This window comes from Lipotes vexillifer, unplaced genomic scaffold (assembly GCF_000442215.2).
Source record: "Lipotes vexillifer unplaced genomic scaffold, Lipotes_vexillifer_v1.1 scaffold240, whole genome shotgun sequence".
Classification (NCBI taxonomy): Eukaryota; Metazoa; Chordata; class Mammalia; order Artiodactyla; family Lipotidae; genus Lipotes; species Lipotes vexillifer.
The window spans coordinates 632,830-651,105 of record NW_006797481.1 but is presented as its reverse complement, the minus strand read 5'-3'; the positions used below and the strand labels follow the sequence as shown (position 1 = coordinate 651,105).

The window sequence follows — 18,276 nt, the reverse complement described above, 5'->3', positions numbered from 1 at the left end:
GGGGGGGGGGGGGGGGGGTCACATGGAACTGAGCATGGTGACCTAAACTCGAAGGCTGCATTTCCTTTAGCAGAGACTACAGGAAAGTATGGGCATGGCAGACATCTGATTGCAATGAACTTCTCTGCATAGGACAAACACAACAGAAAAAATGGGTGGCAAAGGTGTGTCTAAAGGCAGACTGTGAGGAATCAGGAAGGAAAGGGAACCCCTGAAGACCAAGTAAAGAAATGTGGATCTAAGAGAACCATGTGAGAAGCTACAGATTTCCTAGCAAAACAATTCTCACACAATGTAAATCATCCTTGAACAATTCCATTGGTTGAGGCTGAACACAGGATGGAAGAGAGTGAGGTGATGACGGGGAAGGTCCTCTAGCAGTGGACACTGGGCTCCCTCTGCTTCTCGGTGTTGTCACTGTCACCTTTCTGCTGTATACCCAAGATATGCTGCTCAAGGTTGCTTTCCTTTAGCTAACGCCACAAACTTAGACAACAAGGCTTCTGAAAGAAAGTGTCAAGCATAAAAATCTTACAGTTGCCTGTTTTTACAGAATGAAGATATAAGAACCAAGAGAACATGTATAAATTTAAGAAGGAAAGAAGACCTGAGCTGTGATGGGGAGTCCTAGAGTGGGGGAAGGGTGAGAACTGGTTTCATTCTCATAACAACATCAAGGCAGAATACGAGGCAAGAAAAAGAATAAACACACGTGCATGCGCTTCTCTAAAACAGCTTAGTTCCAACCATGCTCGGCTGCAGCACATGAGCAAGGGATGTGCCAGCAAAGCCGAAAGGACTATATGACTGCCCATCCTAAAATGTATGCGCCAACACTGTGTGCTCTTTGTACTAAAAAAGATGAACCCAATTTAGCTGCTAAGGAAAGAGTAATTCAATTCACTTGGTTATTATGAGCTGCCAAGTTTCTATTTCTACAAAGCAAGGAAAACAGAATCCTTTATAATACTAAAGACAGACCCTATCATGCACATCAGAACTAAAAAAACAAAGCATCACAGTTTGGTAATTTTAACCTTATTTGTTGTTTCTGCTGCTCCTTCTAAGAGACCTCAAATTTGCTGGATATATCTCATTGTACAAAAACATTAAATTACCTTTAAGCTAACATGAAGGCCACACATAAGCCCCCAAAGAAAATTTAAGACAGTCCTGGGGTCATCAATAAGTTTATGGCTGCACAGGGTCATGAATTAGACATGAGAAACTTCTCTCTGGTGTGTCATACAGGATAGTTTATTTCAAGATTGTTATGGTGAGCCCCAAATTAATCTTTCATGGCAGCTCCTTTTTGACAACAGTCGTCAAATTACCTGCGGTAACTCAGCAACTGTAAAGCCCTACAGATGTCAAGGGCAAATAGGTAACCCTTTAAAACAAGGTTTCTCAAGCATTAGCACTACTGACATTTTGAGCCAGAGAAAGCTTTGCCGTTGGGGACTGTGGATTGCAGAATGTTTAGCAGCATCCCTGGCCTCTACGGACTAGATGCCAGTAACATACAAACCCCTCCCCCACTGCCCCAGCTGTGATGATCAAAAGGGACTCCAGAAATGGGATGGGGTGGTGATAGGGGCAAAATTGTCCCTGATAGAGAGCCACTATTTTAGGATAAGCGGGAACAGGAACTCAGTGTGAGAAGCCCCTTCATTGCCCCGCCACAGGCAATTTTAGGTCATGAAACAAATTAATGTTAATTAAAATAGTATTTAGGTTATACATTTACATTATGCAATTATCAAAATTTATAATTATACTCCCTAGAAAAATATTATTTATACTGTATTCTGCTATTTCAAGGATTTTACAGATAATTAACTTTATTCAACTAGATACATTTCTAAATCAACCTATTTAAAAATAAACCTTTAATTCAAATATAAACCACATATTATATAGCACTATCATTTCAGAATTACAAATGTTCTAAATTATTTGCAATGCTTTTTCAATTTGAAGAAAAAAGCAAAGGCAAGAGTATCTTCACTGTTCATGTGACAATTCAAATATAACAACTTTCTCATTACTCTAAAAGTAAACATTTTAATAACTTATATTTGATTAATATTGCCAAAAATATAAAAAGATCTATCCTGTAGAAATGCCAAATGATGCCACTTTATTTGGCATAGATATGCATTTTCCCTCTAACCAATAATCAAATTATTCATTATTCTTATATCTCCATCCAGCCATTCAAAGATTTATTGAACATTTACTATAAATCAGGGATTGCTGCTAAAATAAGTAATAAATGAGCTCAAACTCCATCTTTCAAGAAGCTTAGATTCTAAAGAGACAGACAGGAAAACATAGATTCTAAAGAGACAGACAGGAAAACAGAGTGCAGAAATGTCAGATATCAACGCGTAAGCTGCAATGGAAACATATACGTAGGGGAGTCAGGGAGGGTTTCAGAGTGGAAGCAAACCTGAGATGAACCTTGCAAGGCGAAAAGGAATAAAGGGAAGATATAATTTTTAGAGCATGATACAGAAGCCAGGAGCCATAGCGGAAAAGGATTAATAATTTGGGCTACATAAAAATTAAAACCTCTGTATGACTACATAAATACGACAAAATGGGATGTGACCAGCAAATGCTAAATGTTTGATATTACAACTGTTAATAAAGAGTCCTTCATTATGTTTCAATCATTCTCTTAACTGAATTTCCACAAAACATATCATCCTGTTTAAATTAAAGAGGTTCTCCACAGCTTTTATTTTTTGAAGTTATTTGGAAAAAACGTACAAGAGCAAGTGACTTATCTGCACATCATTCAGTACTTAAATCAAGCATTCCCAGTAGAACAGACTGACCAATATAATTCTCAAGTTAAGTGAGGAATTTGTTCATTTAATGGGATCAATGCTAAGTCTGAAAAAGGGGAAGCTGGGACATGTTGCCATAACACAAATATAATGACACAGAAATAATTTAATTGACATATTTATTAAACTAGTATATGCAGGGAAGTACCCTTAAGAAACTGAAAGTAATTATACAGCTGGGAAAAAAAAATTTCAGTCTTAACCTCTAGCTCAAGCATACCCGAAAATCAATTTCAGATAGATAACTGAATTGTGAAAGGTAAAAGTATAAAATTCTCAGAAGAAAATATAAGAGAACATTTCCATGGCCATAGGGTAGGCAGATTTTCCTTGAACAAGACACAAAAGCAATAAAGATAAACTGGACTTCATGAAAATTAGAAACTTCTGCTCATCAAAGGATATCGTTAAGAGAAAGAAAAGGTAAGCAGTGAGTGGAAGAAGATATTTATAAAATATTTATGCAACACAGAATTTTACCCAGAATATATAAAGAACTTCTACAAATAACAGACACAGACAGCCCAGGAGATAAATGGGCAAAAGACCGGAACAGACACTTTACACTTGGCCAACAGACAAATGACAAGGTGCTCAACGTCGTCAGTCAACAGCAAAATGCAAATTAAACCCACAACGCACCATCCTTGCTAGACACCTATCAGGAGGTCTGCTGCTAGTGGCAGTGTAAATTAGTATAATCACTTAAAAAAATGTTGGGCAGTATGAAGTAAACCTGAATATTCCCACAACATATAATCTGGTAATTCCACACCTAGGTCTATATGACTCAGAAATGCACACATATGTTCACCAAAAGACACGCACGAAATGCTCACAGTTGTACTTATACTAGCCAAAACCTAGAAACAGTCCATCCACAGTAGAATGGGCAGACAGGCAATGAGAATGAACCATCCATGTACACAGAAGCATGTGGGTAAATCTTACAAATGTGCTGCTGAGTGAAACCAGTCAGTCACAAGATAAAATACACTAAGTAATTCCATTTTATGAAGGGTTAAAACAGGCATGATTAGTCTTTCATGGATATCTGTGGGTGTGGGATAACAATCAAGGCGGCATGAAAGAGGGCTGTGAGGGATGGAGTGTTCTGCTTCTTGATCTTGGTGCTGGCTGCACAGGTGTAGTCACCTTGTGACCATCTGTCAAGCTTTACGCTTAAGAACGGTACATTTTTCTGTATCTACATCACACTTTGATAAGAAGTTTACTTAAAAAAAGAAACAACTACAGAGAGGAAATTCACGGGAAATATAAAATGTACTACTGAAATGGGACTCTTAAATTTTCCCTAAGCCCAGTGTCTCAATGAGAGCGGCCTGCACAGAAGGCCAGCTACCTGCACAGTTTTCACTTACTTTCCTCCACTTCCCGGCTTTAACCACGAAGATGGATGCCTGCCTTCCACATGTCATTCGCATCAATAAACTCACTGAGCACCTTCTATTTGCCAATGAATTTGCCGGGCCCTGGGGACAGTGACAGGTAAGACCCGGTTGCTCAAGGAACTGACGAGCAGGGACCACGTGTCCTCATCTTCCTCCTGCCCCGGCACCTAGCGTGGTGTTTTGCACAGAGTGGGCCTTCCATCAGCGCTGACTGATCAGCACAGCTACAACAGCAGAGCGCAAGGGGAGCTACAGATGAAGCACTTAGAAAGGACCAGCGTTTACAGAACTGGAGAGGCCAGCTCCAGCTTCCGTACAGGGGGAGTGCAATGGGCGGGGGCCGAGGGAGACACCGAGAACGGTGCACTGAAGAGCGGAGCACACGCTGGGTCTGGACATGTACACGCAGGGATGAGTGAGATCCCTTTCAGATGGGAGGGACTCAGGCTCAGGTGGGGAGGAAGGGCAGTTCAAAGGTACATAAAACAAGGTCTGGCAGTCAGCGAACGGGGCTGTGTAAAGGAGGACAGCAAACTTTCATCTTCAGTAGGTCAGGGCAGAGCTTGGATCTGAGTATTTTTCAAAAGCGCCAAAGATGACTGAGGTTTTTCAAAGGTTAGGAATCACGTTAGGAATCACCAAGCCTCTTCCATTTCACTGTGGAAACACACATGAGGAGAGGGATGGGAAAAATAAGGGATTAAATATGCCCTTATTCCCCCGTAAACACCTACTTTTACTTGATGTGCAAGTATTTTAGGTTTCTCCAAAATAAAAAGTTACATATACCTCATCATAAGTCTGATAAACAATGCCACTGATATGAAGTTCAATTTTTCAAACTCTCCTTCATGTTGCTAAAATTAAAATGTGAGTTAATGCAAACTCTGGGCAAGAACCCTATTGAGCTTTAATTTTCTCATCTGTAATGAGAAGCTGAGAACACATGACCCACTTTTGACTCTGATGTGGCAAAATTCCACATGTGACAATTTTAAGAACAAGAATATGTGATGGGCATGTTATTCCTTTACCTCCCACTCACTGCCTGTAGGAAGCATCAAAAATCCCTTACTACAATTATTCTGTGGTAACTTTTTCTACTGACCATGTCTAATTCACAGGTCACTTATTTTAACATCAAGAAAAATAGATGCTGAATTAAAAACGCGAGTGTTTTGTTCTGTACTGTGGGTAACTGATGAGATTATCTGTATTTCTTTCAAACCAGCAGTAGCAAAGTCACTACCACATGTACCCAAAAGCATCACCCTGGGTTGCAAGACTGTAGTAAAATAACATTGTTTAATTTGTCTAGTCAGGAAACTCTGAAAAGCTTGGGAGCCCGGGGATTTCAGTAGCACAGGATTTTGCAGATGCAGCTCTGTAAACCCCAATTTTTTTGGGGGGCGGGGAGGTGCTTTTGTAACAGTCATGCCAACTACCTTCTTTTAGGGAAACTCCTGCAGAATTCCAGAGGGGCGGTTTGACCACAATCAAGCTGAGGCATTGGGTTTAAGAATGATTAATCACAGATGAATTAGACTTTTGTTCCTTTGGTGACATTTCTAAACCCTTTCTGATGTTTCAGCTATCTGATGTCTGGCCATGTCATGATACCAAAGCAGACTGCCTGGATCACTGTTTACTTTGGCCTGCATACAAGTCTGGATAAAGAGCTCAGTCAAAACACCTCCTTCAGATCACAGAATGGGCTTACAGCAGCAGTCTAAGAGACAACACGAAGAAGAAATTTTTTAAATTATTCCTAACCCCATTTCTATATACTCCAATTTTCACTTTGAAAGGAAACTGGACAGTTTTGAAATGTATGAGAAGGTGTCAAAATAGAGATAAAAACTAAGCTTTACATGCAAATATTAAACATTTCGAAAGCACAGGAAAATTCATTTTTAAAAAAGCTTTAGAAAACTAAATATACTTAAAGTCATAGCTGAATTTTTAATGTATATATAATAATGATACATATATATACTAACTATTGATACATAACATGTATATAAACTATATATAAAATAAATAAATATAAACCAACAGCTCGGTTTTTAAAAATACTGGGGTTTAAGCAGAATTTTAAAAAACAGACCCGTCCAGGTGTTCGCCCTCTGCAGTGGCATGTGCTCCGGAAGTGCCTCCACCCCATCCCCAATCACAGCTGCCCTAGCTCCATTCCCCTTGCTAGCCACTGACTCAGGCACGGAAAAGAGGCACAACTCTGACAATGAAATGAGTGAAGTGGGTTAGGAGGCTTCCTGGTAAGGTTTTTCTTGATCTAAAAAAAAAGACAGCAATCACCTCACACACGTTAGGATAGCGACTGTCAAAACAAATGAACAAAAAAAACAGAAAATAACAAGACTTGGCGAATGTAATGGTACAGCTGTTATGAAAAACAGTATGGTGGTTCCTCAAAAAATTACACAAATATTACCGTATGATCCAGCAATTCTACTTCTGGGTATATACACAAAAGAACTGAAAGCACAGCCTTGAGCAGATATTTGTACAGCCATATTCACAGAAGCATTAGTCACAATAGCCAAAACATGGAAGCAACTCAAGTGTCCATCAATGGATGAATGCATAAACAAAATGTGGCATATACACACAACCAAGTATTATTCAGCCTTAAAAAGGAATGAAATTCTGACACCTGCTACTACACTGATGAACCTTGAGGACATTACACTAAGTGAAATAAGCCAGTCACGAAAAGAAAGACACTGTACCATTCCACTTACATGAGGTCCCTAGAGCAGTCAAATTCAGAGACAGAAAGTGGTACAATGGTGGCTGCCAGGGGCTGGAGGGCAGAGGGGAATGGGGAACTATTGCTTAATGGGATCAGAGCTTCAGTTTTGCAAGATGAAAGGAGTTCTGGAGATGGACGGTGGTGATGCTCGCACAGCAACGTGAATGTACTTAATTAACACTTCTGAACTGTGCACTTAAAAATGGTTAAGATAAATTTTGCCATGTACATTTTGTCACAATTAAAAGTAATATTTTTTTTTAAAAAGAGACACAGGAGACAATATTATACTTTTCTGATTCTAGCTACTGCTGGTGGCTTGTGACGCCTGAAGGCCAGCAACCACCTTGGAACTGTGAGAGGAGCAGACCAAGAGGACAAGCATCCACTGAGGACATCAGCCAGGAAACCAGACTATCTGCTCCCGCTTCGGCAGGAGAGCTTCTCCAAAGAGAAACTCTCCCAGGCTGAAAATATAATCTCCATTCATTTCAGCCAGTTCCTGAGTCCATAAATCAGTACTGATTTATGCCAAAGAGTACCAAGTCCCATTAAAATGGTCACAATTATGGTTAACAGTTAAAGTGAGCAAGGACAACACAACAAATCAAGACGACTTCTTTTCATAATGACTGTTTTCCAGCTCTCATTAAATTCCTGTGACTACCCTTTGCTTTAATCTAAGGCTATGGCCACAGAGAAAACCTAGCTGACTGTGCTGTTTATACAGATCAGCCTTTATTTAAAACACACACACACACACACACACACACACAGAACAGTAAAACCAAAATAATTCGGTAAAAATGAATTTTAGGGAATATGATGCACAAGAATATAACTGCTATCACCTAGCAAACCGCTAGGAGGCTCTACTGCAACACATGCGATCTAAGAAACTATGAAAGTGACCACATGGTGATTTTTATTTTGCAGTGCTCAACATTAGCAAGACAAGCAAAATCAAACTGTGTCATTATGTTAACAAATGCCTCATAGGCCCAAGTCTGGGTATTAAATAAAATGCTGTATAAAGATGAATTCTCGTAAGCCAAGTGGGCACATTTTTAGGTATGACCACACAGGCAAATTAAGTAACTTTGCCGAAACTCTCTCACACTGAGCTGTCAACAACTTCACAGATCAGTTCAGCTCAATTCAGGAAATGAGTCTGCACAGCTCAACACAGAATGATTTCCATCTACGTGGAAATCTACAACTGCATCTAGTGATTTCCATCCTACAGCCAGTCATCTGTTGCTGAGTTAACAAACCACCAGAAAACTTAGAGGCTTAAAAAAACAACAATTAATTACTCCTCATGATTCTGTGGGTTGGCTGCAGCTCAGCTAGGTGGTTCTTCTGCCCATCTCTCTTAGGCTCAATCATACAGCTGCATTCAGCTTGCTGCTTGGCTGGGGCTGAAACATCCAAGATGGCCTGAGGCCTCCCAAGTGGCCTCTCATGCTAGCAGGGTAGTCAACCTTTTACATGATGACTAGCTTCAAAGACAAAGGAAGCAAAAGCTGTCTGCCCTCTTAAGGTCTGGGCCTGTCTGAAGTCTCAGACATACTTTTACAGTATCCTATTAGTCAGTGCAAGTCACAAGGCCAGTCCAATCCATGTTGAGGGAAACAGAATGTACCTCTGATGGACAGAGCAGCACACACAAACAGGGTACAGGGTAAGAGGAACTGATGATGGAAAGCTCTGGGAATCATCTACCAAATGATGGTCCTTCCTACACATAAAGATAGATTCTTCATTTCAACATGTCTTTATGACAGTTCACTACTCAATAAAAGAGTTTGTATATTTCAAAACTGTTAATTACTTTAATTTGCTCTACATTATAAATATATTATATGGTGCTTATGATTTCTTCTGCTAACTTTGGGGTTTTTTGGTTCTTCTTTCTCTAACTGCTTTAGGTGTAAGGTTAGGTTGTTTATTTGAGTTGTTTCTTGAGGTAGGATTGTATTGTTATAAACTTCCCTCTTAGAACTGCTTTTGCTGCATCCCATAGGTTTTGGGTCATCATGTTTTCATTGCCATTTGTTTCTAGGTATTTTTTGATTTCCTCTTTGATTTCTTCAGTGATCTCTTGGTTATTTAGTAGTGTATTGTTTGTATTTTTTACAGTTTTTTTCCTGTAATTGATATCTAGTCTCATAGCGCTGTGGTCGGAAAAGATACTTGATACGATTTCAATTTTCTTAAATTTACCAAGGCTTGATTTGTGACCCAGGATATGATCTATCCTGGAGAATGTTCCTTGAGCACTTGAGAAGAAAGTGTGTTCTGTTGTTTTGGGATGGAATGTCCTATAAACGTCAATTAAGTCCATCTTGTTTAATGTATCATTTAAAGCTGTGTTTCCTTGTTTATTTTCATTTTGGATGATCTGTCCATTGGTGACAGTGGGGTGTTAAAGTCCCCTACTATGATTGTGTTACTGTCGACTTCCCCTTTTATGGCTGTTAAATTTTGCCTTACGTATTGAGGTGTTCCTATGTTGGGTGCATAAATATTCACAATTGCTATCTTCTTCTTGGATTGATCCTTTGATCATTATGAAGAGTCACGTACCACAATGTTCGTTGCAGCTCTATTTACAATAGCCAGGACATGGAAGAAAAGCTAAGTGTCCGTCGACAGGTGAATGGATAAAGAAGATGTGGCACATATATACAATGGAATATTACTCAGCCATAAAAAGATACGAAATTGAGTTATTTGTAGTGAGGTGGACGGACCTAGAGACTGTCACACAGAGTGAAGTTAAGTTAGAAAGAGAAAAACAAATACCATATGCTAACACATGTATATGGAATCTAAAAAAAAGAAATGGTTCTGAAGAACCTAGGGGCTGGACAGGAATAAAGACACAGATGCAGAGAATGGACTTGAGGACCTGGGGAGGGGGAAGGGTAAGCTGGGGCAAAGCGAGAGAGTGGCATGGATATATATACACTACCAAAAGTAAAATAGTTAGCTAGTGGGAAGCAGTCGCATAGCACGGAGATCAGCTCGGTGCTTTGTGACCACCAAGAGGGGTGGGATAGGGAGGGTGGGAGGGAGACACAAGAGGGAGGAGATATGGGGATATATGTATATGTATAGCTGATTCACTCTGTTATACAGCAGAAACTAACACACCATTGTAAAACAATTATACTCCAATAAAGATGTTAAAAAAAACTTTACAACGTGGTGAAGATTATAACTTAATATGTCTAAATCTACACCAGGAAATCCAAATGAAACACTGTCGTAGTTACAGGGACAGTCACTTGATGCCACTTTATGCACTGGAATACAATTATGTGCCCCCTCAGATGTAACCTCCATTAGGGCAGAGCCCATATCTATACTGCTTACAACTGTATTCCCAGTGTCTAGTGAATACCAGGTACCCAAGAGACTGTTCTTTCTTAGTTATTAAAAATATTCCTATTTTAAAATATATTCCTTCTTTCTTTAATATCAGATAAAAATATACTTTTGTAGATTTTTCCATTGTATATTTTACAATATGGCAAAAATATATCATTACTAATGCTTGAAACAGTTATGCACTAAGAAAGAAGATATAATTTTAGCTATTATTGTACTTATATGCTAAATTTACCCATTCAATCTTGAAAATGAGAAAAATTTTAATAGTGTACAATTCACTTTCTGTGAGCTATCTTTTATTGGTCTCTAGCTCTAGCCCTTCAACTTGAAATGAGAAACATTCACGCTTGGACCAATATCCATCTTATAATTTCAAACGGCACATTTTCCAGCTGAATATTCCCATGTTTAAAAGCAGTTGTGTTATTCCCCCAAAACTGAGTGTTCTCATTTACTCACAATATAATAAAATATCCTTAATTGAAATGAAAATATCTTTACTCTTCAGTTACCTAAAATGACGTATCTTCAATCATGATGCAATGAAAACAATTTTCTTAAACTAACAATACAAAAATTAAGAACAACATGTTCTTGAAGACCCAAAAGTATTCAAACCACCAAGCCAGGAAAATGCTGGCTTTACAAAATTAAATTAATATTCAAATATTTTATCATTCTTATCTCACGAATATTTACAAAGTCACTAAATATAGTACAGATTTTCAGAATTGTCTTTCCCAAGAAGATATAATGTGAATATGATATAATATATTGGGAAATTTTTAAAGTTTTGTTTAAACGGTTAGTGAGTATTCCCCTCCACCTACCTTTTCCACTCCGGGCTGCAACCTAGTTTTACAGGTTTTAACAGTGTTTCCAAATTCCCAACAGATATTAAATTTGGGGGATTTGGAAATGAGAAAGTGGGATTCCTGAAAACATAAGTTATTCCTAAAATACTTCCAATATTCTTCATATTCTTTACTCATTAGTATGAGTAATTAAAAATTCTTTAATAAGAAACATCATTTTAAGTAACACAGGCATACCCTGTTTTACTGTACTTTGCTTTACTGCTTTTTGCAGATACTGCATTTTTTATAATCGAATGTTTGTGGCAACCCTGAGTCAAAATCAAGTCCATCGGCACTGTTTTTCCAACAGCATTTGCTCACTTTGTGTCTCTGTGTCACATTTTGCTATTTCCACCAGTGAAAAGATTACAACTTGATGAAGGCTCAGATGATGGTTAGAATTTTTTAGCAATAAAATATTTTTTAATTAAGGTATGTACACTGTATTTTTAGACATAATGCTATTGCATGCTTAACAGACTACAGTACAGTGTAAAATATAACTTGTATGCATACTGGGAAATCAAAAAATTCATGTGACTTGCTTTATTGCAATATTCGCTTTATTGTGGTGGTCTGGAACTAAACCCGCAATATCTCTGAGGTGTGCCTGTATTTACGAAGAACTTTAGCCTACAAAGAATATTAAAACACTGGAAACTGCCAGCAAACATTACTAGGTACTATTTCTAATAACCTAACATTTGGATCTCTTACCATGCTAACAGCACTACAAAGAACCACAAATTAAAATTACCAGTTTATGATCTTATTTTGCTTCTAAGTTATGCCTTGAAACACCATTAATATACTTTATATATAAAGTGAATAATATTTATTATATTTACATTGTTATGTGCCTTGTAAACAGCAGATAGGGCCACAAAACACATAACAGGGCTACAGCTACAAAGAAGACCGACTAATTGAAGGGTGACTGCCCTCCTCCTCCTTTTTTATATGAATATGCATGGCACTGTCACCTATTCATTCTTATTTAAACGCTCCTTCTCCATGAAATGTGCTTCCCTGTCATACCTACTCTTTTTTGAGGCCTCTCTTCCCTTTTAATTAAACCCTTTCCTCTTCCATACCCTATGCAGCAAACCCCACTGCCTCCTAGGCCACTTACCAGACCACTGTATTGATCTGATTTTACATAAAACACCCCCAATCTTCACCTATGTTACAGGTTTTAAGAAGAAGGTTCATGTTTAAATCTTTTCACATCTTCAGAGCTTAAAGCAGTGCTCTGAGTAGATCAGAGGTATTTGGTTACTGTTATTACGGTAGGCAGGATGTATGTAGTCTGTTCCTTTATACTGCTCTATACTTTCCAGAGCTTTTACGGTGGGCTACTAATACTTGGAAAACATCAAAGAGTTTCATTAAAGAGAGTCATAAAATTTGACATCAAAAAAAACAAACAACCCAATTAAAAAATGGGCAGAGGACCTGAACAGACATTTTACCAAAGAAGACATACAGATGGTTAACAGGCATATGAAAAGATGCTCAACATCACTAATCATCGGGGAAATGTAAATCAAAATTACAAGGAGATATCACCTCACACCTGTCAGAATGGCTATTATCAAAAAGACAACAAATAACAAGTGTTGACGAGGATGTAGAGAAAAGGGAACCCTCATGCACTACTGGTGGAAATGTAAATTGGTATAGCCACTGTGGAAAACACTACGGAGGTTCCTCAAAAAATTGAAAATAGAACCACCATACAATCTAGCAATTCCACTTCTAAGTATTTTTCCAAAGAAAAACACCAATTCAAAAAGAGACACGCACCCACTATGTTCACTGCAGCATTATGTACAATAGCCAAGATATGAAAGCAACCTAAGTGCCCATCAATAGATGAATGGATAAAGAAGACAGGTGTGTATGTATGTGTGTGTACACACACACGTGTACACACACACACACACACACACACAATGGAATAGTACTCAGCCATAAAAAAGAATTAGGGCTTCCCTGGTGGCACAGTGGTTGAGAGGGCACCTGCCGATGCAGGGGACATGGGTTCATGCCCCGGTCCGGGAAGATCCCACATGCCGTGGAGTGGCTGGGCCTGTGAGCCATGGCCACTGAGCCTGTGCGTCCAGAGCCTGTGCTCCGCAACCGGAGAGGCCACAGCAGTGAGAGGCCCACGTAGCGCAAAAGAAAAAATAAATAATAAATTAAAATAAATTAAAAATTTTAAAAATATAATAAAGTTAGGCCTGGAAATTAAAATAATAATAATATTGTAATAGCTTTATATGTTGACACATAAGTACTAGACTTCTTGCTGTGATCATTCTGTAATGTACAGAAATGTCGAATCACCATATTGTACACCCAAAACCAACACGGTGTTGCAGGTCAATTATACTTCAATAATAAAAAATACAATAAAATAAAAATAGAGTCATAAATGGTTGAGACCTTTGGCTAAAAGGGAAATTCTGAAATATACTTAAATCTGAAAATAATACAACGAATTACAAAGTAAGAACAGTGGAGACTGTAGTTCTCATTACAGAAAGCTTCATTTCTGAGGCAGCAAACAGATTTCCTTAATTAACCCATTCAAACCCTTTCAAAACTCCAAATTCTGTGCTCTGAGACAAAAATCATATTAAAGATTCATTTTCCCATAATGAAAACCTTACAAACATTTGCAAATATTGTGCTATGGAAAATATCTTACTACTTACACCGAGCTCCAGTTTTTCTGGAGTGTGACTGTGTCCAAAGGAAACAAAGCTACAACTGAATGGAGGGAGAAGGAATGGAGTGGGGAGAGGGTGACGATGCACCTCAAGAAGGTAGATTTCTTAATGGGTACTACTGTACTATCCCAAGTAAGCAGGGCCCTACTGAAGTTCTAGAATAGCTGGGATATATTCAGTGAATTCCTACAGATTAACCTATATTAAACAAATATTAAGTGCCTATTTTGTCAGGCACTGTTTTAGGCAATGAAGAAGCTAGATTCTATGAAAAGTTTCAGACACATTTAAAAATAATTCATGATTTACATAAAAATGTACAAGCATGTTAAACTAATGTGATTAGAAACTATGAAAGCACTAATTTTCATAACTTGAATCTATAGCAAACATGTGTGAAAATCAACTTTACCTTATATTTCATCTTGGGACATGAATGAATGTAGAAACCCATATAGTAATAGCTGAGTTGAGGTGTTTTCTCATGAAGCTGCCTAGTAAAAGCAATTTCTCTGCCAAAAGAAGAATAAAGATCAAGGTACAGTTAAATTTAGTTCCAAAATTCAAAGTACTGTACAATTTGGTAACACATATTTGATAAAATCTGACATTAAGCTATCAAAATAAAAATCCAAGTGCTGAAAGAAAAACAATTTTAAAAACACTTGAAGATGACTTTTACTAGAGAGACACCAAAGAAAAGTATATTATTTTAGCAAATGCACCAAGGTTCTGGTTTTACTCTTTATCGGGCATAGCAGTGTATCTCAAATTCAAAGAGCATAAAAGTACAAAGATCTATTTAATACAATTCCTTATTATTCATTATCACCTGGAGTTCTCAAAGACTGGATTTATCAGGTTAAAAACAGTACAACAAATTTTAGAAGGCTCAAAAACCAACAAATTTCAGGAAGAATACTACTATGACCATTTACATGCAAACACTTTCAACTATATATGACGTATTACTACTCTCTATGTCCAGATGCTACTTTAATATTTATTTTCTCTAAAACTAAAGAGGGGGGAAAAAACCATGCTATCTCACTGCCTTTTCTCTATTTGTTGGCACAGGCAAGGATTAATTGAAAAAAGAAGCTGTCAGCAATGCCTATGCTCGACGTGGTTTTAATTTGTATCCGGATAAATCTGGGCACAGAATTTCATCCTACTTGTCCAAATGAATGACCGCTTGTGCTGGAGAGCTTTAAGCAAAGCTTTGGTACATTTCTAAAGTATGAGAAAAATGGTTTTGTTTTTATGTTTGTTTCTTGAAGGTTTTAATTTCCTTTTCTTTTTCTTTGTTTTTAGTAGCAATGGATGCTTGAAATCCAAGGAGAGATTTATTTTTTAAGGGAACAGTCTGTGCATTTTGCAAGTTCAAATTTAAAGCATTGAAGGGTCGTTACCCTAAAAATTCATCTTTCAAACAGACTGAACATTATTAGGCTAAAACAGAATAGATCCTATTATTCTCAGAACTAACCCACTCTTCAAGGTTCACACTGAGGAAGAACGCAATGGTACAGCAAAGCAATGCAGGACCACCCAGCTCTGAAGAGGACCACCAGCCCTCCTACTCGGCCCTGCTCATCTCAGCTAACTGCAGCACCACTCCACCACCAGCACCACTCCAAGCCCCAAGCCTATGATCCATACTTAATTGTTCTCTCCCTCTCACCCCTGTGTCCAACCCATCAACAAGTCCAGTTGGCTCTATCTCCAAAATATACCATGAATCTGACCATTTCTCACCACCTCCACCTCAGGTATTTTGGTCCAAGCCACCATTAGGCCTCCCTTAGACGACTCTAACAGCCTCCCAAATAGATTTCCAGTTTCCACTCTGGCCCCTCCATAACCTCACAGAGCAGTCTAAGTAGTCTTTTACGATATTAATCAGGTGAGGTAACCTCTCCAAACCCTTCACTCTCACACTGGGTTGGTATCACACTTAGATAAAATCCAACCTCCTTACCATTACCTATAAGCCCTTCTCCATCTGTCCCCTCATCAACACCACCTGCCTTGCTGCCATCCTTGCATAGCACTGCCTAGGTTCTACCCCATTTCCTAGCCCATAAGGCCTTCCTTCTCTTCATTCCAACGACCTCAGGGCACTTGGACTTGCTACCTTTGACCTGGACGTCTATCCTCAGATTCTTGCATAGCTGGCTCCTATTCTTCTTTCTTGGCTTTTCAGAGAGGTCTTTCCTAACCACCCTATATAAAAAGGGCCTCATGCCTACTACCATAATTTCATTTTTGTCACAGCACAACAGAGTCTCTAAAATTGTGTTGTCAGTTTTCTAATTTACTGTCTGCTTTGACAAAGCTGGAAACCCTGTCTTATTCACATCTACAGATAGTTCCAGGACACACAGACTGTGCTCAAATAAACATCTGTTAAGCAAATTAATTACATTTCTAAAATTCATCTTGCTAAAAAAACCAAAAAAGAAAGGAAATAAGTTCCATGCTCATGATCCCCAATTCAAACATTTTTAAATCTGTAGACCAGATTACATAAAAATCTAGTAATCTGTAATCTTGATTACAGATTAAAATATAAAAACTCTTTATTGATTGTACGATTGATTAAGAAACTAAAGAAATGGAGGAAAAATTTAACAGGCTTCACTGAAATACATTAAAATCAGTAATGGAACTGGCAACTTGTAACCTACTCTCCCCAATTTTGCTTCATAATGTCAGTCTCCTGGCTGCCTTTCCTCTTCTATAAACTCAGCAATTCAGATTCTCAAGAGCACGGTAACAGACGCAGTGGCAATCTCCTCACTCTCCACTGACCCCAACTTTTGTGCTCTCAGGCTCCTCTGCTACCTCCTCAAAGCCCTCCAGCTCCAGAACTTTCAAGAGATATACCAGGCAGCAAACAGATTGCTGGGAACAAGTTTTGTTGGGAATTATTTGCTATCTCAAATGCAGTGGAATTTCTATATCTCTTTGTTTATGGAGAAATGAAATATTTCATACAGAGGCTGGGATTTATTATCTAAGAATAAATATCATTCTTAACATTTATCTGAGAAATCTAGACAAATCCATGCCTACTACACATTGTAAAGTGAGAGATACATAAATAAAAGAAGAAAATGGTAACAATTTCAAAGTACTGACTGATTCTGATACAAAGAAAAAGTATCTTTTCTGAAATACACGCTTCTAAAGTTACAAAATGTGAATGCTTTAAATTATCAGTTCTAATTTCACAAAGAGTTAAAAGATACTACAAAGAATCATGGATGTTTTTTAATTAGTTTATACATAATGTAATTAAATACATTAAGAAAAATAAAAGTTTATTATAAGGATCAGTCGTAAACATTGTACATTTTTTAATTTGCTATGTAACTTGGCATTAAGATAGGTCATGTTGAAAATATCAATATTGTGTGCCACTGAAAAACACAAAAATATCAATTATGCACCATATATTTTTTTAATCAACTAGTGATTTAAAAAAAATCAGCTCTCCGACTTTTATAATTCAGAGAAAAGCACACACACAGTAAATAAAATAATCTTAAAGTATATTTTATCAAGATGTGAAAAACGTGACCATCAGAGACAAAGAATGGGAAAAGCAAAGAGAAAAAAGTGATAAAGAGGGAGAAAAAAGAGACTCAAGCTCCCAAACAACATAAAAATAATTCTCAATGCTCCTTCCTCCTCTACCACATGTATATGCAGACAAGCAGCAATAAAAATAAAAACAAATATTTTCATGAAACAAGACCCCACTATTTTCATTATTAGGATAATGCAACTAAAAATATCTGTGCTGTGTTGCATATATTTTGCAGCCATGGACATGAAAAGGAAATCATCTTTCAATGAGGTCATAGAGTCAAGTGGACAGTCAGGGACTCTCTGGTCCTGTTCTATATACTTTATATAACTGTGTATTTCTTCCAACAGACTGCCATTGCTTTAATTCATTTACACCAGATTCACGTAACCTTTAATTAATTATAAAAAATATATATACAATAGTAATGACAAGAGAAAATATACAAATAATGTAACATTTTAAAAAAACATTACGTGGCTCTGACAGGGGAGCTTAAATAAATGCATAAACTAAACAACAAAAGTATCACAGTGACGTCTCATACATTAGACCAGATGGATACCTTAAAAATCTAGGGAATGGGGCTTCCCTGGTGGCGCAGTGGTTGAGAGTCCGCCTGCCGATGCAGGGGACACGGGTTCGTGCCC

The 18,276-nt window shown here is 37.8% G+C and overlaps 1 protein-coding gene across 4 annotated transcripts in view; it reads right to left on the bottom strand.

The window, feature by feature from the left end:
* ATE1 (arginyltransferase 1) overlaps nt 1-18,276 on the bottom strand; it is a 167,662-nt gene that overhangs the window by 70,198 nt on the left and 79,188 nt on the right. For all 4 annotated transcript variants that reach the window (XM_007469558.1, XM_007469556.1, XM_007469557.1 and 1 more), the window contains one exon: nt 14,444-14,543. In XM_007469558.1, the coding sequence (XP_007469620.1) occupies nt 14,444-14,543 (100 nt within the window). The remainder of the gene's footprint in view (nt 1-14,443; nt 14,544-18,276) is intronic.